Raw genomic sequence first — 24,958 nt, forward strand, 5'->3', positions numbered from 1 at the left:
CAAATCTGGGCTGTAGGGGCGCTGAGTCACCTGGGTGATTTGATGTTTCTCAGAAAAACTCTGCATGAGATGTAATGCATGAGCAGGTGTGTTGTCGTGATGAAGCTGCCAATCACCAGTTGCCCATAGCTGCGGCCTTCTGAATCATCCCAATAGTTCCCACGGAGGAATGTTCAAGCTTAACGCAAAATCTGATGCAGATTCATTGCTCTATTAGCTCAGTCATTTTGAATGTGATGGCTATACAGTACATATGCTCACTCAACAGTGCCTACTGTCCCCACTGACTAGTACAGTGAAGTGGTCATTGTTCACGCATGTGCATTCCAGTCCACTCTCCTTGGCTGCCAGGTAACATCAATGTTGCACAAACTGTTCTCGTTATATTAACAATGGTTGGACTTTTTCTGGACAGACCTCATATATCATATCAATTCTATTCAAATGAATTAGCATTATGATAATTATTTACGACAAATTTGACTTTGTTATACTTAATCGATAAATTTAGAATAGCTCTTTCAGATATTGTACAGTTCTCTGTGCTCATTAGCCACACTGATTATGAGTGGGTAGAAAATATGAAAATTTCATAATCCAAAGAAAATATTTTCATAGTGTGAATTTATGACCTATTAAGCTTAAGTACTGTTAGAATTTGTTAAAACTGTATATAAACTGATTATGGAAAAAAGGAGCTAGGATCTCTTAAAACAGTTGCTTAAGAAGTTCGATGGGGGTGTAGGGGGAATCCACCATGTTTTAGTATTGCTTCAGGACAGGCTAAGACCTTCAATGGCTCCTGTAACCAGAGAAAGTACAAAAGTTTTGCTTTTCCTAGGTTTCCTTTGCTTTAAAAAGGTTTCTAAACTTAACCAATGCTAACATGTATAACTGACAGCTAACAATTACAAATGACTATAGTCTTTATAGCAAAAAAGGGAGATCTATCAAGACAGTGCAGATATTTGCAAACCTACCCTTTACCAGAGAAAGCTCTAACTGTATCCAGGAAGGGAGTGAATTCTTTCATGAAATAAACTCAGGGGAAACATGAGAGTAGGAATAGAAAAGGGAGACGGCTGATTAAGCAGCCACAGCAGTTGTATTGTGATAATGAATAAAGGGACAGATGTCTCAGCCAAAGCCCCCTCAGCTCCTACTCGTGAAATGCTTCTCTTTGCCATGATTAGCTTGAGATGGGGGTGGAAAATCTTTTTTCCCTAAAACTTCACAATAAAATTACAAGCAGACTCTTGATTCATTACATTTCTAATCTCTTCTTACATATATTAGCAGTTGTGTGTAAGTGCTTATCTTTTCAGTCCAAATTCTTGTAAATATAGGTGAGTTTGACACCATGTTTACTTGCTTTCATTAATCTTCCATGTCAGAATGCCTGATAAACTAACCCTAATTTTACTTTTACAGAAATGATCTGTAAAGTTCTATTTACTTAAGATATTATTACCTTAAATTAAAATCTTAATCCAGTCTGGAATATGTCCAGACATATTAAGAGACAACCAAATAACACTAAACTAAAACTACTACAAGGTAAGCAGGGAGGGAAAAAAGCCTTTCAATTTATTAGTAGCTCTATTAAGACAATGGAGCAAAACATAACATAAAACATTTCATGTATTATTAATAAAGAATCTAACTTCTCATTGAAAATACAAAAGTTGACAATATATAGTATTGTGGACTCAGTGTTTGTATCCTCCCAATAGTCACACGTTGAAGTTCTAACCCTCATAAAAGTGTGGCTGTATTTAGAGATGGGACCTCTAAGGAAGCAATTGTTTAAGTGAGGTAATAAGGGCGAGGCCCCAGTCCAACAGGTCTAGTGTCCTTAGAGAGCTCCGTCTTTCTCCCCATACACAAGGAGAAAGGCCATGTGAGGACACAGTGAGAAGGCAACCATACAAACATTAGGAAAAGAGTCCTCACCAGAAACCAAACCCTGCTGGCCCTTGACTTGGTCTCAGACTTCCCAGCCTCCTGAGTTATGAGAATAAAATCTTCTGCTTTTTAAGTTACCCACTATTTTGTTATTATGGTAATCCAAGCAAACTAACGTACACGGAGCAATGTGATTTTATTGTTGACTCACTCTAATAGTGGACTCAGCATTCTGACAGTGAAAATATGAGAACATGGTTTAAAGGTTTACTTTTATAAAATCTAAAAATGTTATTTCCAAAATCACTTTGCTGTGTGTGTATGTGGAAATGGAAAGAAGAAGAATTTTCAAATATTTCTTCTTAAGTATCATTTTCAGGATGAGAAAAGAATATACTATGAAAAAGATGCTAATAGAAGTTAACTGTGTCAATACTAAAATCAGCACTAAATTTTTTAAAAGCTTTCTTGATTTTCTTAAATCTCCTAATATTACCAAGATCCAATCTACAAACTTACCTGCAACCAACCATCTCCTTCTTTCCTGGTACAATCTAAATTATATCTTCCATCCCGTTTTTTAACCTTTGAAACCCAGCTCAGTGAATTATTCCCCTCTTTCTGTGACGTTATCTTTAACCATTTTTTCTCTGTAATTACCATTTCCTATTAGTTGTTCTTAAAAATAAATCCAGTTGTTCTTAAAAATAAATCCAACCCCCAAAGTAAAAAACAAAAACCCTTCCCTCAACCTCAACATCTTCTAGCTAGAGTTCTTTCTCTCTTCTTCCCTTCAGAGCCAACCTTTAAACTCAGGGAGCTGGCATTCAGCTCTGACTTATCCATGCAACCTGGCTGCTACCCTCATCACTCCTCTGAAACTGCTCTCTTCACGGTCAACTAAGACACCTTTCAGTCCTTAATTGTTTTAAGTCCTCACCACACATCTAATACTACCTTTGACGGTTCTCCTGGAAGTAGTCATCCTCAAATCCCTGTTACCACACTTCTCGTTTTCCTCTTCTTTTTTCTCACTCTCATTTGCAAGAGCCTATTTCTGGACCATGCCTTAAATGTTGGTATTTTTCAAGCCCCTGGCCTTGGATCCCTTTGCTTTTTTCATTCCATATACTCATCTTGAATTAAACCTATCTACTTCCATATTATGCCTGAACTAATGAGTCTTAATATCTGTCTTCAACCAAGATCCTTCTCATGACTGTAGCACCCACATATCCATTAATCTAGTAGACATAAGTTTGGTAGGCGTATGAAACTTAACAAACCCAAAAGTAAACAAATTATTTTCCCCCTTGACTCCTCCTTCTCCCTGTCTCCCACATCCACTCAATCTTCTTCTCAATCTTGGAGTAAAACTTTCATTAAAGCATCATTTGCCGTGATTTTCAGTTGCAGGCTTTTCAAATTTACTCTCTGTCAAATTGAGGAAATTCCCTTCTAGTCAAAAGCTTGCTAGGCATTTTGATAACAAATGGGAACTAAATTTTGTTAAAAGCTTTTCCTGCATCTATTTAATTTGATCATATGATTTTCTACCTTTTTTCTCTAACATTCGAATCACACCCAATAATTGATATGTGAAAAGTTGAATTACCCTATATTCCTGGGACAATTTCAACACAGTCATGGTATACTGTCCTTTAATATATTGCTGGACTTGATTTGGCAGTATTCTCTTGAGAGTGTTTGCATCTATATTCACAAGGGATACTGGTCAGCAACGTTTTTTCTTTTAATATCTTTAACATATTTTGGTATCGCAGTTATTCTGGTCTCTAAAACAAGTTGGAAAACATTCCCCTCTCTTCTATTTACTGAAAACAGTCTGTAAAGATTGATATTATTTATTCCTTAAAAATTATAATTCACCAATGGAACTAGACAAGAAATTTTACTTCATGAGAAAATTGTTTTTAATTAGAAATCCATCTTCTTTATACATTATGTGGTTATTCATATGTTACTACTCATGTCAGTTTTAGTAAATTGTATTTCATTGAATTTGTTCATTTCTCAAACTTGCTGGCATAGTTGTTCATAATATTTTCTACTCTCCTTTAAATGGCTGTAGGATCTGTAGCAATATACCATTTTTCATTCTTGATATTAGTAAAGTGTGTTTCCTACAATAGAAAGAAAAGGTTTTAAATTCCCTCTAAGAACTCCTTTAAGTGAATCACAACACAACAAACTTTAGTATGTTGTGCTTCCATTATCATTTAGTTTGAAATACTTTAAAATTTTCTTGTGATTTCTTCTCTCACCCAAAGCTAACTGAGGATTTAGTGGCCCCATCCTCTAGACAACTGTGGTCATTTATTTTACTGATACCAACATTATTAACCCTTCCTTAAAACTGTATTACTCTTGTTTTAAACAGTCACTTCTCTTCTAAAGTTGACAGAGGTAACCTTTTAAATATTTACCATTGCTGGTGCTCTTCATTCCTACTTGTAGTTTCTTTCAGTCCTTTAAGATGTCATTCCATTGTCTTTTGATCTTTACTGTTTGATGAGAAGCTGGTCATCATTTACCTTACTGTGTTCTTATGTCTTTCTTTTTGAGGATGCTTTCAAAACTTTCTATTTAAAACTGGTTCTCAGCAATTTAATTATGATGTGCCTGGGTGTAGTTTTTATATATTTACTTGCTTGGGATTTGCTGAGCTTTTTTAACACACACTGATTTTTTTTCTCCCAAATTTGGAAAATAGTAGCCATTATTTTATAATTGAGATATAATTAATATGCAATTCACTTAAAATTCACCATTTTAAAGAGTACAATCCAGTGGTTTTAGTATATTTACAAAGTTGTACAACCACCACCATCTAATTACATGTTTTCATCACTCTGGAAACTGTATCTGTAAGCAGTCACTCCTCCCTCTCTCCAGCCCCTGAAAACAATGCATATACTTTGTTTCTATAGGTTTCTGAACATTTCATATATAAATCATATAATATGCAGCCTTTTGTGTTTGCTTCTTTCCTTTCAGCATGTTTTAGGTTTTTCTATGCTATAGCATGTATCTGAACTTCATTCCTTTTCATGATCAAGTTCGAGTCCATTGTATGAATACATGTTTTATTTATAAAAATTCATCAGTTGATAAACATTTGGGTTGCTTCCACTTTTTGGCTATTATAACTAATGTCATATGAACATCATGAACCTGTTTTGGAGTGGACATGTTTTCAATTCCCTTGGGTATATAACTATGAGTGCAATTAGTGGGTCATACTGCAAGTTTACGTTTAATCATTTGATGAACTGCCAGACTCTTCTACAAAGTGGCTACACCATTATGTTCCCCACAGTAACATGTAACATGTGAGTACCAATCAGTTCACACCAATTGTTCAACTTTTTGATTGTAGCCATCTTAGTGGGTGTCTAGCAGTACTTACTGGAGTTGCTCTTTGTATTTCCCTAATGACTAATACTGAGCATCTTTTCATGTACCTATTGCCGTTTATGTATCTTCTCTGGTGCAATGTTTATTTAAATCCCATTTTTTAAATGATATCAGGAATGAAAAATGGGAATATTGCTACAGATTCTACAGCCATGAAAGGATAAAAGAAAATATTATGAACAACTTTATGCCAGCAAGTTTGAGAAATGGATAAATTCAATGAAAATACAATTTACTAAAACAGATATAAGTAATAGTAACAGATATGAATAGCCCCATAACGTATAAAGATGAATTTCCTTTTAAAAACAACTTTCTCATAAAGTAAAATTTCTTGTCTAATTTCACTGTTAAATTATAAATCCCTTCTTTGGAGAAATGTCTATTTAAAGCCCATTTTTAATTGGGTTATTTACCTTTTTATTATTGAATTCAAAGAGTTTTCTTTGTATACCCTGGATATTAGACCCTTATTAGATATGAGTTTGCCAATACTTTCTCCTATTCAGTAGGTTGTATTTTCACTCCCTTTGAGACATGAAAGTTTTTCATTTTGATGGAGTCCAATTTATCTATATTTTGGTTGCTTGTGCTTTAAGTGTTAAGACCTAAGAAATCACTCCCTAATCAAAGATCACAAAATTTATTCCTGTTTTCTTTAACTTTAGTGCTTACATTGAGGTCTTTGATTCATTCCTACTTATTTTTTTTAATGGGTGTCAATTTCATTCTTTTGCATGTGGATATCCGGTTGGCCCAGCACTAGCTGTTAAAAAACTGTTCTTCCTCTCACTAAACTGTCTTGACACTCACAAAAAAATTTTTTTTAAATCAACTGCCCATAAATGTATGTGTTTATATCTGGACTCCCACGTATATTTTTAATCTATATGTCTACCCTTATGCTAGTACCACACAGTTTGAAACCAAGAAATGTGAGTCTAATCATTGTTTCTTAAGAATATTTTTTTAGTTCATTCTCTCTTTCCTCTCCCTCGAGGACTCCAATTACACATCTGTAAGTAGACAGCTTGGTATTACCCTAGAGGTCACTGGGACTTTGTCCTGTCCCCCCAAACCCCTATTTTCTTCTCTCAGTTCTTCACATTCAATACTTTCTATGGATCTGTCTTCAAGTTCACAGAGCCCTTCTTATGCCATCTCCAATTCACTGTTAAGCCCACCAAGTGAATTTTTCATCTCAGATATCATTCTCTTCAGTTCTACAATTTTGTGATCTTATTTTAAGTCATTGAGTTTTTAGTAGTTGCTTTAATTCATTTTTTGCTAATTCCAAATGTGGGATATCCCAGGGTCAGTTTTCATGCTTATTTGCATTCTAGTAATACTTGACTGTATGCTAGACATTGTGAATACTGTCTTTCTGGTTGAGTTTTGTTCTGTCTGGTGCCTCTTTGTGATCCTAAAAAGACTTTAAATTTTAGACTATATTAGGGCAGATCCTGAGCAATCTTTATTCTGTAACAGGAGTTGGCAAACTTTTTTGGCAAAGGGCTAGACAGTAACTGTATTAGACACGTGGGCCTTAGAGTGTCTATAGCAAGTGCTCAACTCTGCAGTTGTAGACCAAAAGCAATATATAAAAAATCTGGAGAAACAAGATGGCGGAGGAGTAAGTGGAAGCTACACTAACTTCCTCCTAGAACTAGTCTGGATTTACAATGTAATTTTGGAGAAATCATCTGGAATAACGAACCGAACACCAGCTGGAGAGAAGTCTTATAACCACGGAGAGACAGAAAAGGCCGCTACATCACAACGTGACCGGTAGGGAGTGCGGAGACGTGGAAGGGCTGGCTGGGCTCCCACGGGTGGCAGCTGAAGGGGCTGAGAAACAGCTCAGCAGCCGGGGATTCCCCCTGAGAAGGGCAGGGTCTAAACCCCCAGCTGGGCTTCCCAGCCTACAGCGACAGAGTGGAAAGTAAAATAGTATCAGCTGTGAAAAGCGAAAAGCCACAGGCTTTCTTGCTAGCCGGAGAGAAACAGCAGGAGAAAAAGAGCTCTTAAGTGGATCACATACGAAAATATTTTGGCCACCACTTACCCTGGGCTCAAGCAGAGGGAAGGCAGAGAGGACTGGAGACACTTGGGGAGAGTTTGGCACGGTGGCTTTGGGGGGAGAACTGGAGGAGCAGCTGACTGGGTCCCAGTGCTGACTCATCCCCAGTACTGCGGGTAGACCATTCCCCTCCAAGTGGCGTCAGCCTGAGGGGAAGCAAAAGCCCTGCCTACAGGAATTAAGCTGCCACACCCACAGTCCTTAAGCCTGACAGCTAATCACAGATTGAATAGATTAACAATCAAAGAAGACAGACAACAGCAGTAGATCCCTGGAAGTCTCCAACAGGCTGCCTAGGGCCAGACTGGTACATGATCTGACGCCACCAGAGGCAGATCCAGGAAGTGCAGATCATTCCAAGAAGCACCAACAAACAATAGGAGTCAAAAAAATGGGGAGACAGAGAAACAACCTCCCATCAAAAGGAAAGGTAGAATCCCCAGAAAGAGTGCTAAATGAAATAGAGGGGAGCGAACTATCAGATATGGAATTCAAAACATGGATTATGGAGAAGCTGAATGAGCTCAGCGGAAACTTCAAAGAACTCCAGAAAAACTACAAGGAACTCACAGAAAATTACGTGAGCATGAAAAAGGACATAGAAGCTATCAATAAGAGCCAGGAGGAAATGAAAAATACGATCTCTGAATTGAAGAACACAGTAGAAGGAATTAAAAGCAGGCTAGAGGAAGCAGAAGATCGGATCAGCGAGCTGGAGGACAACCTACACAAAAACTCCCAGACAATGCAACAAAATGAAAAAAGACTGAACAAGACTGAAGAGGTTCTAAGACAGCTGCAGGACAACATGAAACGTAATAATATCCGTATCATAGGAATTCCAGAAGGAGAAGAAGAAGAGCAAGGGATAGAAAACCTCTTTGAAAAACTAATGACAGAAAACTTTCCTAACATGACGAGAGAAAGAGTCACGCAAGTCCAGGAAGCACAGAGGGTCCCAATGAAGATGAACCCCAACAGGCCCACTTCAAGACACATCATAATTAAAATGCCAACATTCAAAGACAAAGAGAGAATCCTAAAAGCAGCAAGAGAGAAACAACTAATAACATACAAGGGAGCTCCAATAAGGCTATCATCAGATTTCTCAGCAGAAACACTACAAGCCAGAAGGGAATGGCAAAAAATATTCCAAGCAATGAAAAACAAAGGCCTACAACCAAGAATACTCTACCCAGCAAGGCTTTCATTCAAAATGGAAGGTGAAATAAGGAGTTTCCAAGACAAAAGAAGGCTAAAAGAATACATCTCCACCAAACCAGCATTGCAAGAGATACTAAAGGGTCTGCTTTAAGAAGATGAAGAAACAGAGAGACAGAGAGGAACACGAGTACAAAGGGGGAAAATGACAAGGAATAAGTACTGAAAGAAAGAAGGAACTTCTACCATTTGCAACAACATGATTGGAACTAGAGAGAATTATGCTTAGCGAAATAAGCCAGGCAACAAAAGAAAATTACCTTATGCTGTCACCTGTTACAGGAAACTAATGAACAACACAAACAAATGAGCAAAATTGAACCAGAGGTATGTAAACAAGGAATAAACTAACAGTAACAAAGGGGGAGATGGGAGGGAGAGAAGGGGTAAGAAGGGGAAGGGTCTAGTCAAAGAACATGTATGAATGACCCATGGACATGGACAACTGGGTGGGGACTGACTGTGGGGGGGGGGCAGGGTGCAGGGAAGCAAGAGGGGGAAAAAAAGTGAGACAACTGTAGTGGAAAAACAAACAAACAAAATTTTTTAGTGGGGGGGGAATAAAAATATAAAGAATAGAAATGCAAGTTCAGTGAATATTAGAAGGACAAGGATTTTCCTTCCGATAAGACAGTCCTACAGATTTAGAGACTTGTATGTGGGTTATGTTACATAAATTAACATGTGTTTTCTGTTTTCAAAGGGCATAAGCCTACGATCTCATTACCTGAGTGATTGTCTGTACATATAGGCCTCACTTAATCCTGTCTGCATTGCTGCCTCCTGAGACTCAATGGTTTGGCTGAACTAAGTGGCTGGGTTGGTGAAGAACGGGGTGGTCTGTGGGCTTCACTTTAAAACTGGTTTCTCTTTTCTATCCTAATGGCTTGGACAGAAAAAGCCCAGAGGCCTGAGATGGGGGAAACCTAAAATATTTCCCTCAGTCCAAAATAAGTATAATGGGCAAAAGGGTTTTGGACAGGTGAGATGTACCTGGCACACCTTCCTCCAAAGAAGCCCTTCTTTTCCCTAATGTGGGACATTGAAAAATTAATACCTGTCTTTTGTCATCTAGTGGTTACGGATTAAATGATGTCCTTTAACCCTGTTGCCCCCAGAATACAACAAGGATGCCAGCCTGTCAAACCAAGCATGCCGTTGTCCAGAGACAGCCAACCAACCTGGAGTCTGCACGATCCTTCCCCTTGTGGGAAGGCCACCCTCCCCTCCACATCCCCACTCTTATTAGGGATTTCTTGACCCACGGGTAGGTAGGACGACGACCATGTCCAGCTTGAAGCAGCTAGAGGAGCTCGAGACCTTCATCCATTGTCCTTTATAAGATTGTAAAGGGTCTTAAGTCTGAGAGGGAGGAATTGTTATTTTTTATTGTTAAAATATTTAACTAATTAATTAATTAATTTTAAAAAAAGAAGAAGAATATATGAAAGGGTGAGGCGGGAGAGCTTGTATGTACGACCCATGGGCATGGACTTGGAGAGGGGATTGTTGGGGAAGGGGGGTGCTGGGCGGAGGGGAGCAAAGGGGAAAAAAAATTGGAACTATTGTAACAATATAATCAATAAAATATACTTAAAAAAAAAATTTAACGTATATGGCTGAACTTCAATACAACTTATATTTATGGTCACTAGAACTTATATCCCATGTAATTCTCATGTGTCACAAAATATTCTTCTTTTGATTTTTTTCAGCCATTATAAAGTATAAAAACCATCCTTAGATCATAGGCCATATAAAAACAGCCAGTGGGTTAAATTTAGCACACAGGTCACAATTTGCCAACACTGCTCTGAAGTATGCTCCTTACTCCTATAGTATGTATGCCCTTTCTGTGTCTCAGATAAATGCCCAATATGTTAACTACGTCTTTAATGTGTATGGGCTAGGATCCAACATCTCTAGGCATCATGGGACTTGTCCCACTCTTAATCCCCTAACATGTACTCTGTACTAGTCCTCGAGGAATATCACCTACACATGTATAGCCCAGCCCTCAGCCAAGAACTCCTGGGAAACTCTCACTTATACATCTGTTCCCTCTTCTCTACTTTCCTGTCTAGCAAGTTCTAGAGGCTTCAGCAGTCCAGAACTCCAGTCTCTCCATCCTCACACTCTGCTTGAGTCCAACTCCCCATGACATAGATAGGAACTGCTCTGAAGTACAGCTGGGCTGAATGGGGGGCTCATCTTGTTTGTTCTCTTTCTCTCTAATGTCCAGTGCCTGAAACAGTTCTACTTCATATATTTTGTCCAGTTTATGGTTGGAAAACAAAATCTAATCCAGTGACTCTGTCATAGCTGAAAGCAGACATTAACCTCAATAAATATTTGATGAATAAATTAATGACTAAATAAACCATATTTTATAAAATTTTACATATGTATGACCCTGCATGATCTCCACCTCCCAGACTGTGAGCATGACCTATGACTAGCATTTACCAAAAGAATGTGGCAAAGGTCCTATATTACTTCTGTGATTAAGTCACATTATATAAAACTGCAGTCTTGCTCTTTCTGTTGACCCAATAAAGTAAGCTGAAATGTTGGGAAAGTCCACATTGCAAAGAACTGCAAGCAGCCTTCAGGTCGTAAGAGCAGCTTCTAACTGACAGTCAACAAGATCTGGCCCTCAGTCCTACAATCACAATGAATTCTGCCACCAACCTCAGTGAGCTTAGAAACAGATCCTCAAGTCTCTAGGTAAGAATGGATCCCAGCCAACACCTTGTAGTCTTATGAGATCCTAAGCAGAAGATCCAGGGAAGCCTGACCCACAGAAATTCAATTCTCATTAAAAAATTATTTTAAGAATAATAAAACTGTCATGTTCATGGTAGCAGATACATGTTTCCCAAAATTAGAATTTTCACTTAAAAGTTCAAATTGTGTCACTGGCAACAAACACTGTCAGTCGTTTTACTGGTAATGTGAGGCTTATTTTGTTTACTTTCAAGAGACTGATAAATACCCAAGTCTAAATAACCACAGTTCATCTATCAGTCAACTCTTTTAAGTAAAAGTTGGTGTTTTGTGAAAAAAGCGTCTTGTTCAGCTTGCAACTCAAATAAGGGACCAAGTGCTTTTCCTTAGAACAACCACAATATTTGGCATACAGGAAACGTGTTTTATGTGTACTTGCTGTTTCATTACACAGGAGATTTAAAAACCTATACTTAGAAGGCTGTGGCGAATACTAGTAGTTTGATGCACTGCCTTGCTTTATGCTAAAGTGCCAATAGTTTTACCCACCAACACTTTTACAGATCAGTATAAATGTAAACACAGTGGAAAGGGCAAATAATATATTAATATTATTAAGGAAATAGATTTGACCTCATGAATCCTTTGACAAGATTTTGGAAACTCCCATGGGTCCACAATCCCCTTTCAGAACCATTACACTATACCAAGCCTAACAATCCTGAGCCTTTCCTATCATTATTGCAGCTTAGTATGTAGTGCCAAGTAGGTACCATAAAGTGTCTGAGTGTCTCTGTGTTATTCACTTATATCCCAAGCTCCTAGAACAGTGCCTGGATGGCACAGCAGACTCTCAATAGTTGTTGAATGAATGAATAAATAAGTAGCTATGATATATTTTGACATAAATTTCAAAGTCTTTCAGAGTGTTTTACACACACACACAAATTAATTATTGGCATTATTTTTCAATATAGTGGGAAAGACTTGTTAGGAAATATGGGACCTCTACTCGTATTATGCTTGGAATAGTTTTATCTTCATACCATTCTAAATTTTAATTATTATGTACACAGACACGAATTTCACTTTGCATGGTACCATGAAAAGCAAAACTCATGTATATCAGAAGCATGTCCTCACTCTATATGGTTCCATGGTAACTAAAATTTTTGGTAACATGGTACTATGCAAAGCACATTAGTGCACATAATAGAGAAATAAATTCCAATGACTCACAAATTCAATTTCAGTAAGATGGGAAGGAAAGCATCTTAGGAACAAGGAATGAGCCTCCTTTGGGTAGTGACTTTGAATGTGTCCCTCATGAGAAAGAAGCAAATCAAACACCTAAATGACTTTTCAAACTCTTAATATGACTCCCTCTCATTATCCATTGCCATTTCAGATTCAGTACCTATTAAAATAATGCAAGTAGTTCAATCCCTCAGAGGTCTCTGTGAGGGGGTCAAGGGGGATAAAGAATCAGGGGGGTTAGGAGGAAAGAGGGACCAACACTTTACAAAATATTGAGACAAAATTGGGTTACAATATATCTAGCTTGGTCTCTTTAAAACGAGAAGAATTAATATTTCTCAAAACAGAATTAGATAAATTCTTTAGACTTCTGTGTCCTAACCCTTCTCTCAGCTGAATCACAAAGACCTTAGAGTTAGCCAGTTTTAAGTTTTCTCCTTCCCTACTCCCACACCCACATCTATAATGAGGATTTTGTTCTTCCTATTTGAGATTTATTTTTTAAACAAATATAAATATCCCAAAATATTATAAATTTTATAGGCCATTTGGCTTCAACAAGAATATGTATTTATACATTAAATGTTTAAATGGTTCTGCCAAGGGTTAGGAAGAAATGGAAAGGTATTTTATAGATAAACACTAATGGCATCTTAACAATTAAAGAGTGCCATAGGAAAAGCAATAAGCAGCTTCACTGAAAAAAAAATTCTATTCTAAGTCTACTTACTAAGTACCACAAGTGGGACAAACGGGAAATGCTATTTAAACTATACCTTAAAATGTACTGTGATGTTCCAAGGAAGAGCTGAACTTGATGCAAGAAGATCAAATAGCAAACCAATTGGATAATGCCTAAAAATGAAAGAGTATATTTTAAGAAAGAATAAATACTTAAAGTTATAACTACAACTCAAAAATAAATTTCCAGCATGTTTTAACACCAATATCAGGGGACTTGAACCACGTATCACAGAAAGGTGACATTTTACACCATTTCTTGCCTGGGCTGATGTGGTATACATTTCAGGCATCAGGTGGTTTTTCTTCTAATCATTTCATTCCCCAGGGAGGCCTCAATGTACATAATGAGATCATGTACTGAGTAATCTTTTATCAGCCATGAGCACTGTTACGTTACGCTACTGTAATACCTAATTATCATCCCAATATTCATGTTGGGCAACCAGTTTCTTAAAGCTTATTTAAATAGACTTTCAATTTTTAAGACAATTTTAAATTTTAGAAAATTTTAGAAATTGAAAAGCGCAGCTAAAAGAACATGCAATCACCTATGTTGTAATTATTACTATAATATTAACATTATAGCATATAAATTCCCAGTCTTCTACTTGTGTATACATATCTAAATATAGATTAGGCTTTTCCTTTCCAAACTGAAATATTCTGTTTTTTTTTTTTTTCATATAATTGGTCAAAATTTTCCAAAATCATTGAGTAATCTTCTGCAACCTAATTCTAAAATTTAAAAAAAACAAACAAAAAACAAACAAACAGATTTTGGCCCTGACCCGGCGTGGCTGAGTGGGTTGGGCATTGTCCCCCAAACCAAAAGATCCCTGCTTCGATTCTTGGCCAAGGCAAAGGCCTGGGTTGCAGGCCAGGTCCCTAGTTGGGGGCATGTGAGAGGCAGCCGATCAATTTGCACATCAATGTTTCTCTCCCTGTCATTCTCCCTCCCTTCTCTTCTAATATAAATAAAGTCTTTAAAAAATATAAGTTTTGAACTTCCTAAATAAAAGTTTTCCTAATATAACCACTACTCACAATTAAGCAAATTATGTAGCAATAAGAAAAATATACAAACCTTGCAAATTTCAGTGGACAAAACCTATTTCTTAAATCACCCTTTTAAGGAATCTCAAGTAGCTTAATCAGTAAACCAGAATTAAATTACACTCCTAACAAAGGCAAAAAGAGTACTGCTTAGTGTTGTGTACAGTCAGTCCTATTGTTTCCCACATATCAGTGAATTACTCCTAGATTTAAGAGCTAAAATAATTTGAAAATATATCCTATTTCCCTCGAAATGAATGACTCAGTACATTATCTCATGAAGATTCAAATGTTAGCTAATACTGTAAGCTTACATCTACATAATATAGTTGTGGAAAAGTCATCAGTCAGTTGAGATTATATACTTATTCAGAATGAATTTAGGATGAATGCCCTGCTGGTAAAATAAAACAGTGGGTAGCTTTAGTCACATGAGTTGTATTTCTTAATAACCCTTAAACTTCTATTTGAAAGTCAGCATCTACTGTAAATCTTTCATAAAAAGAAGTGAATACTGAAGGAAACTTTGGACTACCGAAATAGTAATAGGATGTTTCCTTCAGGATATTCTAATACCAGAAAAAGCTGGCCTCAATTAAAACTTAAAATAAAGACAATTTAAAACTGAAAATATTGCACTAGAGACAAGTTATAGATTCTATCCAATTCCGGTCCCTCTCGCTGAACTCTTAGAATTGTATAAAGTTCTACATAATGCCTTGCACGTTTACAAAATAGATCTTTTTCAGTCTTCATTTTTTTTTAAAGGGACTGTTCCTCTTAGGCATCCACAACTAAGTTAAGAATGAATGTGGCTATTTAAGCTAACAGAGCATATTGTTTTCTAAATTCTACACAGTCCTGCACATATAAGTATAGAATCCCTTTAGCAAATTAAACAGTTAACCTATTGGATAGATTCACCAGTGATCCCATAAAATAGCTAGCAATCCAGAGTTGTACACATTCTCTGTCATTCACAATGAAACTGTATGCAAAGTTTAAAGTTAAATAAAATACTATCTTAAAGCAATTGATATTGTCATATAAAACCAAATATAATTTTTAAAATATATAATAAGTATTTGGGTCAGAATCCAAGTTAATCACAATAAGACTCATAATCATTAATTATTTTTTACCCTCAACATAAAAAAAATGACTACAAGTGCACAGAATCTTGAACAAGTGTATAATAAATAGTTGTGAATGCATAAATCAAAAAGCAAAAAAACATGAACCAATAGACCCAATTTTAGGTTCTGATTTTTTTTTCTGAGAAGCTTTATTTTAGATTTGACACTTCCTAACTTTAATTCTTTCTTAAAGATCTTCCAAGAATCACAGAGAAAACTCACTTAAAAAAAGAAAATATGAACACTCACTCCATCTAGTAATTTCCATATGGATCCACTGGACCCTTTTATAAATCTACGATATCTTATGGGATCTTGGTGATCCCATTTTTTTCCCTCTATCTTGAAACATTTTGCTATTTCATCGTTCTCGGAATTATTTAATCATTACTTAGCAAATACTTCCAATTATGCTAAAAAAGACTAACACTGAAACAATTTGGAAGAATAATGACATGCCTAGAAGGATGACACAATAATGCACACTTTTTCGATTTTCTTACCGTGTCACCTAAAATATTACATCATAAAAATTTTAAAAAGGATTCAGAGTCCATCTCTGGAATCTGCTTTTAGCTATCATTAATATAGTGAAAATTCAAAATGTCATATTTTCCACCTATAATAGGAAAGAGAAGAAAATTGAGAGGAAGACGTTATACAATTATTAAATAAATCAGAAGATTTTTGTGGAGATAGCATTACTTTAGACTTTAATGACAATGGTAAAACTGATCATTTCTGTGAAACCTCAGACTATGAATCTTTAGATGATGATATAATAGATAAATTTTATAGAATTCAAAAACTAATGAATAAATAATATATTTCTAAAGACATATGGGATTTTTATCCACTTAGTCATTCAACAGAAAGTTCTATTTGAATGTCCAACAACTAATGAGCAGTTAGTTAGTTGCATTCAGAGGATGTTGCCCATTTTAGGTATACCTAAATTCAAAATATGAAGTCAAAATGTAAATTTGTTGTATTTAAATGTTTATTAAAATTTCTAACAAAGTTGTTATACACTATTCTTTTCTTCTTACTGCTCTAAGTTATTCACAAAATGACAAATATATACTAGGGATTAGAATGGAAATTTAAATATTATGATTTCTAAAACTTTTTAAATACATATAAAGTATTAATATTAAAAAAGCATTCTAAAAATATAAAAACTAAGGAATAAAGTAACTATTTACTTATTTCTACTGTCAAATTATATGGCTCATAAGTGACTCAATGCAGATGTTTATGTCAGAATGATTTTGATACAAGAACACTAACTCCAAAGACATATCCCATCTTAATTAACTGGTTCTAAGATTGCATATTTCTAAAGAACCTGTTAATATGCAAGAAAATCTTTAAAAGTAGCAAAGATTGTGCTTGCTTCGGCAGCACATATACTAAAATTGGAACGATACAGAGAAGATTAGCATGGCCCCTGCGCAAGGACGACACGCAAATTCATGAAGCGTTCCATATTTAAAAAAAAAAAAAAAAAGTAGCAAAGATTAAAGGTACTGAATTTCTCTTACACTATATAACGATTTATAGCAAAGATTTCAAAATTACTAATTTGCACAACTCCTCTATAAACAGATATTCTAGAGAGTTTTGTCAGGAGGCTCCTAACCCACAACACAGAAACCATGTAAGCTGTAACTATAAGTGAGTAATAATGTACCCTTTGTCTGTTACATTGTTACTCCTGCCAATATAACCTAAATTTAATAGTAAAGGAAGAGGTGAGCATCTGAACCTGGAACCCAGAAGAGAATCCAATTAGCTAAATGTTCTATCTATTGCCCTAAAAAATTGATTGCACCAGGCCCTGGCTGGTGTGGCTCAGTGGATTGAGTGTCAGCCTGTGAACCAAAGGGTTGCCGGTTCGATTCCCCGTCAGGGCACATGCCTGGGTTGCAGGCCAGGTCCCCAGTTGGAGGCATGGAAGAGGCAATGACACATTGGTGTTTCTCTCCCTCTCTTTCTCTCTCCCTCTAAAAATAAATAAATAAAATCTTTTAAAAAATTGATTGCACCAGAATATTCAGTGTTATGTCTATATTCACATTTTATTCACTTCCTTATTCTTCCTTGAATTGCTCTAGTCTTTTCTAAATTCAATTCTCAAAATGAATAATATTTTCATTTATCTGTGCATAAGGTTGTTTTTTCTTTACCCTTTCATTAGTGCTAAAATACATATTCTGTATATAACTGGCACAGAGCACAGCAATAATGGATATGCTCTGAAGTCAGCTAAGGATGCTCGTTCTAAACATCTGCAGTCAGACAGCAAACCAGGATGCTAAGATCAGCATTCAAACGAATCTTCCCCATATACTAGAGAACTATTGTCCCACTCCATTTCACTGAAATAAATGCATCCTATTCATAAGTGTGCTACAGGTGTAAGTCAAATGTAGACCAAAATAATTTAATAATTATACATCAGTCTTTCCTTCCTCCACCTATGGTACAAACAACTGTACACTAGCACTATTTTACACCTTTCTCTTTTTAAAAAAAAGATTTTATTTATTTTTACAGAGGGGAGGAAGGAAGGGAGAAAGAGAGGGAGAGAAACATTGATGTGGGAGAGAAACTCCATCAGTTGCTTCCTGCATGCCCACACCTGGGCACCTGGCCCACAACCCAGACATGTGCCCTGATTGGGAACAACCAGAGACCTTTCGGCTTGTGGGGACTACGCCCAACGCACTGAGCCACATCAGTCAGGGCAGTTTTACATCTTTCTAAGCCTATTTTTGTGTACAAAAAAGCACAAAAATAACCAATAACCAAGGGACTACTACATGTATAAAATGCTAAGTAAACCACATTTTAAAAATCTACTTTACAGAATAAATTTTAAAATTCTAGAAATTTACAATCTTAGAAAAACAGAACAAAGAAGGAAGAGCCTGAACAGTATTTATGATTAAGATGTTAAAGTTCTTTTATTAAAATTTACTTTTGAAATCACATAGTATAGTATTAAATTCTGGGTCATCCTACTATGTCTATATTTAAAATAAACATAAGTATTTGGTTCTTTTGCTTTTAATTCAAAAGGTAGTTTCAACTCCTTACTTTCAACAAGTCCTGAAAATAAATCAATCTCCACAAATAATATCGCATTGGAGATATTTGTTTTATAGTTGATAAAAGAGAAGTTTTTCTAAATTTTGTACCTGAAGGCCTAAGATCTAAACCAATTATTAGGGTATACTACCAAAGTATTTTTTTGAAAAACCAAGAATTGTTCTCTTAAAATAAGTCTTAATATAAAAGTAATAAATATAAATTTTGAACACTTGAGTTATGGTAATAAGAAACTTCACTCCATAAAAGGCAATGTTAGAGCACCCTCTGCTGACTAATCAACTCAAATCACTCTAAAAAAAGAGATATCCTTATATTAGATTAGCACTTTCTATTTCCCAGGTAATTTTTAAAAGTTAAGTAGACAAAAGACTGTAGAGGATAAAGCACTAATCAGATAAAAGCTCCTTGGAATCTTTCTACAAATCAACAATATATTAAATATTCATTACAAGTGTGCCACTGCTCTTAAATATTTTTCTATTCTAATACAGAAAATTAACATAAGCAATTAGAAAATACAGAATTGGAGAGAACAACTCACAAACAGAATATCAGCAGGTGTGGTAGAAAGAGCGCTGAACTTAAGACTCTCAAAATCTGGTCCTACTTATTTATTTGAACAATTTCTTTTATTTATTTTAGCCTTAGTTTTCTCAATAGAAGAGACTAATTTAGATTCATTCACTCCTTGAACAAACCTTGATTTAGCACCTCTTACATGTTACTGCTTAAGGTACAAAGCCTCAGCTTAAGCATCTCACACAGATATATAAACAGTTATAATAACAATAAATACAAATAGGAAAAGGAGTTATAGAGGGAAAAGTAATATCAACTCATGCTCTTTCTTCCTTTTTTTTTTTTTTTTTAAAGGAATTGTCTAAACTGGTATTTGATTTCCTTTCTCACTTGAATTTATTTAGAACTCCAAAGAATCAAGTATAAGATGCTATCACCCTACTCAAATAAATGCTCCTTAACTCATTTAAATACTTGTAGGGTCTGAAAAGCCCAAGTCATAAAAAGCTTTAAATAGTAGCTGCCACACAATTACCCTATCCTATGTGGCCTAGTGCTTAATTAAATGCTAGGTAGATACTGATAGTCTATTTTCAGGAAGATACTTCTATTAACATAGGAGAAAATTACATACTATTGTTGGGAGCCAAGAGAGGGAAGATCAAGACTTATACCAGAGATCCTAGATTACATTCATGCTTCTGAAGTTATTCATTCCTTAAATATGTGGAGTACCTAACAATACTAAAGGCAAAGCCATTAAATACAATGAGCTTATAACAAGTCATAACATGCATAAAAAGTTAACACCCAAAAACTAAAATGAAGAAAGATCCGAACACAATTACTTTCATGTAAGGTCTCTAAAAGGGAAAATAATTTCACTCTTTAACAAAAGACAGTCAAAGGGATACCTACTGACCAAGTAGGAACATGATATATTTAAGCCAAATATATTAATCTGTAGTAACAGGGTTACATGTGTCCAAATATTATTTATTGGTATCATAGGTAGAATACAAATCGTAGCAAATACAAATCATAGCAAATACAAATCATTATCAAATTCAAAAAACAGGCTCCACACGAGACAGATTAAAAGAGCAGCTGAAGGATAACTGAACAATCATTTACTATAAAAACTAAATTGAGGTTTCCCATCTTTTCTAGATTTTCTCAATTAGGGGTGGCTTTGCAACCTGCACAAAACTTACTATCATGATTAGAAGGATTGTTTATTGGCACTAGTGGGTAGAGGCCAGGGCTGAGGGTAAAAATTCTACAATACACAGAGTAGCCCTCCTGCAACAAAGAATTATGCAGGCCAAAATGTCACTAGGGCCCTTGTTGAGAAAAGCCGCTTTCCAGTAATAAAGCCTGGTGTCAGGTGCACAGATTCTTACAATAATCTATAACTAACACACATAAATCAATACAATGAATACAATATCCAACTATAATATGGTTAGGTCTGTCAAGAATATAGCTATAACCTATTGCTACTCACCCGCAATCTCCCCCCTCCTTCCTTTCCCACCCTCTGCTCTTCTGATCCTTCCTCCTCTTATACGTCTTTGAAGCCACCTTCCCGTTCCAAAACCTCCAATTCTGAGAAATATACAGACACAGAAAACACTAACTTACCTGTCTTGCCTGAGGGCTAGAGTCTTGAATCTAATATATGATCATGAAGATGAGTATTGTTTTTATTTAAAAACTTAAAAAGAAACTTGCCATCCCTTTCTAGAACCACCTCAAAAGTGTAAAGACGTGAGCCATAATTCAATACAAAATATCATCCTGTATATTTCTAAACCATTATGAAAAATTTGTTCACTCATCAGCACAAGATGAGTTCCAAAAGTTCACTCCTTGTCTCTAAATAATCCTTGTATTCAGCTGCACTGAATCCTACTCACGTCCTCATATTTCAGTCTCTTAAAATTCACTGTAATACTCCCAGATTCAGGGAGCAAGTCCATTTTTAACCCATTTCTACACTTCATATTTCATTTAAATTTTGGTTCAGTTCATATCTATATGGCAGCATTTCAACATGTACACACCAGCATACCTTAAACAATTTTTTCATATTCTTCTCCCTGTAATTTTGCTAGTTTAAAAGCACAATGAACAAAACTTCCAATAGTAGAGGAAGTACAAAATACATCATCTGTACATGGATAAACCCAGATTTAGGATTTATTTTCAATACATTTCTTAAAAATAATATAATATCAAAATTATTTTTCACATGAAAAGGAAATAAACATATTTTAAATACTAAACCAAGGCTGGCTAAGATGTGCTTATCGCACGTGATCAACTAAATGTGGTCATCAAGTTTGAAAGATGCCGCTGAAGGTAATCGTGTGCATACACACATCTGTAAGGATTTTGGAGACAGAAACAAAACTGAATAGTGTCACAGAGTGGCTTGTTCATAAATGGGTTTTAAATACATTTTCAAAAAAAAAATCCCCACCATAAACAAATATATTATTATGCCATATAAAAATCTATTGAAAATATACAAATCGGTCTAGTCTCCCATGCATCCAAATAGAAGGCAGAAATATTTTCTATAAAATATTCTAACAATAGTTTAAAATTTACTGGAAAAAAGATAAAGAAAAAGAAAAAAGAAAAAATAGTTTAAAATTTACTATATTTTATGAGCTAGGCCAGTGATTTCTTTATAGAACTTTTAAAAAGTTGATTTGGGGCTATACTCAATGCTTAATAATGCAGGAGAATTCACTCACCATTTCAGTGGTGTGCCTTCAAATTCAAACCATATCTCACTAATGTCTTCTTGTCTCATAACCTTCTGAAAGTGCTTTTTCACTTTGTCAGTTACCAACGTCAAATAACTTATTCTTGGCAAAAGCAACTGAAATGAAAATTTGTAAAACCATATTTACTTACTATTTTAAAAAATATATAAATAGGTTTTTGAATTTTAAGGAAAAGCAACCATGTTCTTTGCATTATTTTGAATATTCCACACAAAGTCAACTGCCTTTTATAACAAATCAAAGGCTAAAGGTTAAGATGTTTTAATATTTCTTATGAGATCATTACTTTAATAACAGCTTATAACAAAAATGCCTAGGATAAACAACATAAATTCAAGTACATGCTTTCCATAATAATTTTCTCCAAATAAAAAAACAATGTAAACAGATGTCATACTATTTAGAACTTACTATTTTTACTAAATTTAACTTAAAAATATGATTCACCTAAATTAATTAAATTGTTCTGAGAAGACAATCAACTCAGTCCTAATGTACACCTTGATTGATCAATCAGGACTTCTCAACTGGTCTCTCATGTTTGACAATCTATTGTGTATTAAATTAGTTGCAATAAAGAATACCAAGATAAAGATATAGCCTGTCCTCCCTATATGAGGCTAAAATAGGTTTTTAAAAAAAGAATATTTTTATAAGTACTTAGAAAAATATTCATGGCAGCAAAAGGTCTTTTAAAGTCAAACAGAAATTTTCATTTGATGTACAACAGAGGCCCACTATGGTACCATGAGTAAAAGAACAGCATGTTGAGAAACAGCATTTGAGGAATATTCTAGCAGCTGTACATAAAAGACTGAAATAAGATTACAGACAGGAAATCTGTTTAGGAAATATTACATCAGGGGATGGAAAAGAAATGGAAAAGTGGGAAAGGTCTGGAAATCAGTCAGAACAGATTTTGGTGATTACTAATGAAAAAAAATCAAAGAGAGATGTTTAAAATGACTTTTGAGCTGCACATGTAAATCTTTAAAGTGCAATAAAGAACAAGCTCAAGGTATAATGCTGGTAGTCTGGTGATCCTGCCCCTATCAATTAACTCGCTCATCCTGTCCTTAGGGAGGTTGGGCCTTGGAATTCGGAGAGTCAGGTCTGGGAGGGAATGCTGGGCTAGGTAAAGCCTCAGCTGGATTACTATGAGGGCTGTCAATGTTTTTCCCCCATGAAAGGCACTTGGAAAGAAAAGATAAGAAAGCATATTGGAAAACTGGTAGCGAGATAAAAGAACACTGGTGAGAATTCATATCTTTTCCTCTTTGCAGCTGTCCCTCTAGCCATTTCTTGCCTTCCTAAGCCTCCGTTTTCTTTTGCTGGTAACTGTTTTGGCACTCTCTTTTGGCTTCTTCTGTGAGTCTAACTCTGCATCACTTTTCATGCTGCTTATTCAAGGTTATGTTTTTTGATCAATAAATGAAGTAGAACTACTGGGCTGGGAAATATATACGAAGAGAAATATTCTGGTTAAAATAAGTGATATTTAATCACTGAAGCTCAAGACAACAGTCCTCAAGTACATAAGAGAACATGAGATGACCCAAGGGGCTACAGAGCATGAGGGTGTGGGAGGCATGGTCCAGGATGGACTAGATGGTACTAATAATATGAACAAGCTGTTGGACAGTATTGTGGATTCAACAGAACAGAAGGTCCCCTTTTATAAACAACTGGAATGCGATTAGAAAGAAAAAAAGAAGGGAACTAACTAGTATAAGAAAAAGCACTAGTTGTTTTACAGGAAGTATTATCACTACTGTTTTATATAGAACTTTAATAACTTTCCAAAATCATATTCTATCATATAAATGGCAAAGAAAAGATTTATTGGAGTCAAAAAAGAACAGCATCAAATACAGATGTAACATGGACAGTCTCTAAGAAATTCAAAAAGCATGGTAAATTGGCCATTAAAAATAAAAAATACATACAATCTACCAGTTGAGTAAGTTCTATAAGTCTAGAACTTAAAATATCTGTTGGGCATTTAATAACAACAACAACAATAATAATCTGTAGAGAACGATATTAACCTATGGAGACTGTAAGAAGGAAGACACATTAGGACTAATGGGTATGGACATCAGCTCCTGATTTCAGAGAGTACTGTACTATATGCCTAGGGTTTCATCAAAGTTGCTGAAAAATTCACAAATGATTTTCATGAGACAAAAACTTCTTTACAGTTTAAGGAAATAATGAATATTAGAATGAATGCTCCATTAAGAAAGAAATACTTGTGTTTTGTTCACTGCTACATTCCCAATGCCCCCCAAATCATAATACACACAATCAATGTTTGCTGAATGTATCAGAGATGTCAAAGAAAGTGCAACAAAAGGCCAAAAAAGATAATTAATTAAGGTTGTCCCTCTTTAACATTCTGTAGTTGAAATCTTCTGTTCAAAATTGACCTACGGGAGTAGTCTGTAACTGATAATAAATATCTATAGTAGCTCTAAGAAACAACTCTAAGATTTAAGAATGACTATAGTAGATACAATTTATCTAGTAAATTTTAAATAAAGTACCTAGTAAATATTTAAACAGGAAAGGAGGAAAGAAAAGAACAGCAAAAAAGACATCATTTCTGCCTTATACATTCAGATTGTACCATTCATTTTTCTTAGTTGTATCTCATTGGTTTACTTTAAATTCTTATTTTTAATCCTAGTACATCTAGCATAAAATTTACCATTTTAACCATTTTTCAGTGTACAGTTCAGTGGCATCAAATACATTCACAGTTGTGCGACCATCACCACTATCCATTTCCAGAACCTTTCATCATCTCAAACTCAAATTCTGTACATATTACACAATCATTCGCCCATTTTAATCTTCCCCTGGCCCTTGGCAATCACTTTTCTACTTTCCGCCTTTTGACTTAAGACTATTCTAGGTACCTCATATAGATGGATCATAAAATATTTGTCCTCTTGTGCCTG

The 24,958-nt window shown here is 35.3% G+C and overlaps 1 protein-coding gene and 1 non-coding gene across 3 annotated transcripts in view; one reads left to right on the forward strand and one right to left on the reverse strand.

Moving 5' to 3' along the window:
- ATG5 (autophagy related 5) overlaps nt 1-24,958 on the reverse strand; it is a 155,727-nt gene that overhangs the window by 118,891 nt on the left and 11,878 nt on the right. For both annotated transcript variants that reach the window (XM_090279714.1, XM_090279712.1), the window contains exons 3-4: nt 21,963-22,090; nt 13,405-13,483 (exon numbers count right to left, since the gene is read on the reverse strand). In XM_090279714.1, the coding sequence (XP_090135840.1) occupies nt 13,405-13,483; nt 21,963-22,090 (207 nt within the window). The remainder of the gene's footprint in view (nt 1-13,404; nt 13,484-21,962; nt 22,091-24,958) is intronic.
- LOC150007554 (U6 spliceosomal RNA) lies at nt 16,950-17,056 on the forward strand. Its single transcript, XR_016512233.1, has one exon. It is a non-coding gene; the product is annotated as a U6 spliceosomal RNA (small nuclear RNA).

This window comes from Furipterus horrens, unplaced genomic scaffold (genome assembly GCF_987537825.1).
Source record: "Furipterus horrens unplaced genomic scaffold, mFurHor1.1.pri manual_scaffold_6, whole genome shotgun sequence".
NCBI lineage: Eukaryota > Metazoa > Chordata > Mammalia > Chiroptera > Furipteridae > Furipterus > Furipterus horrens.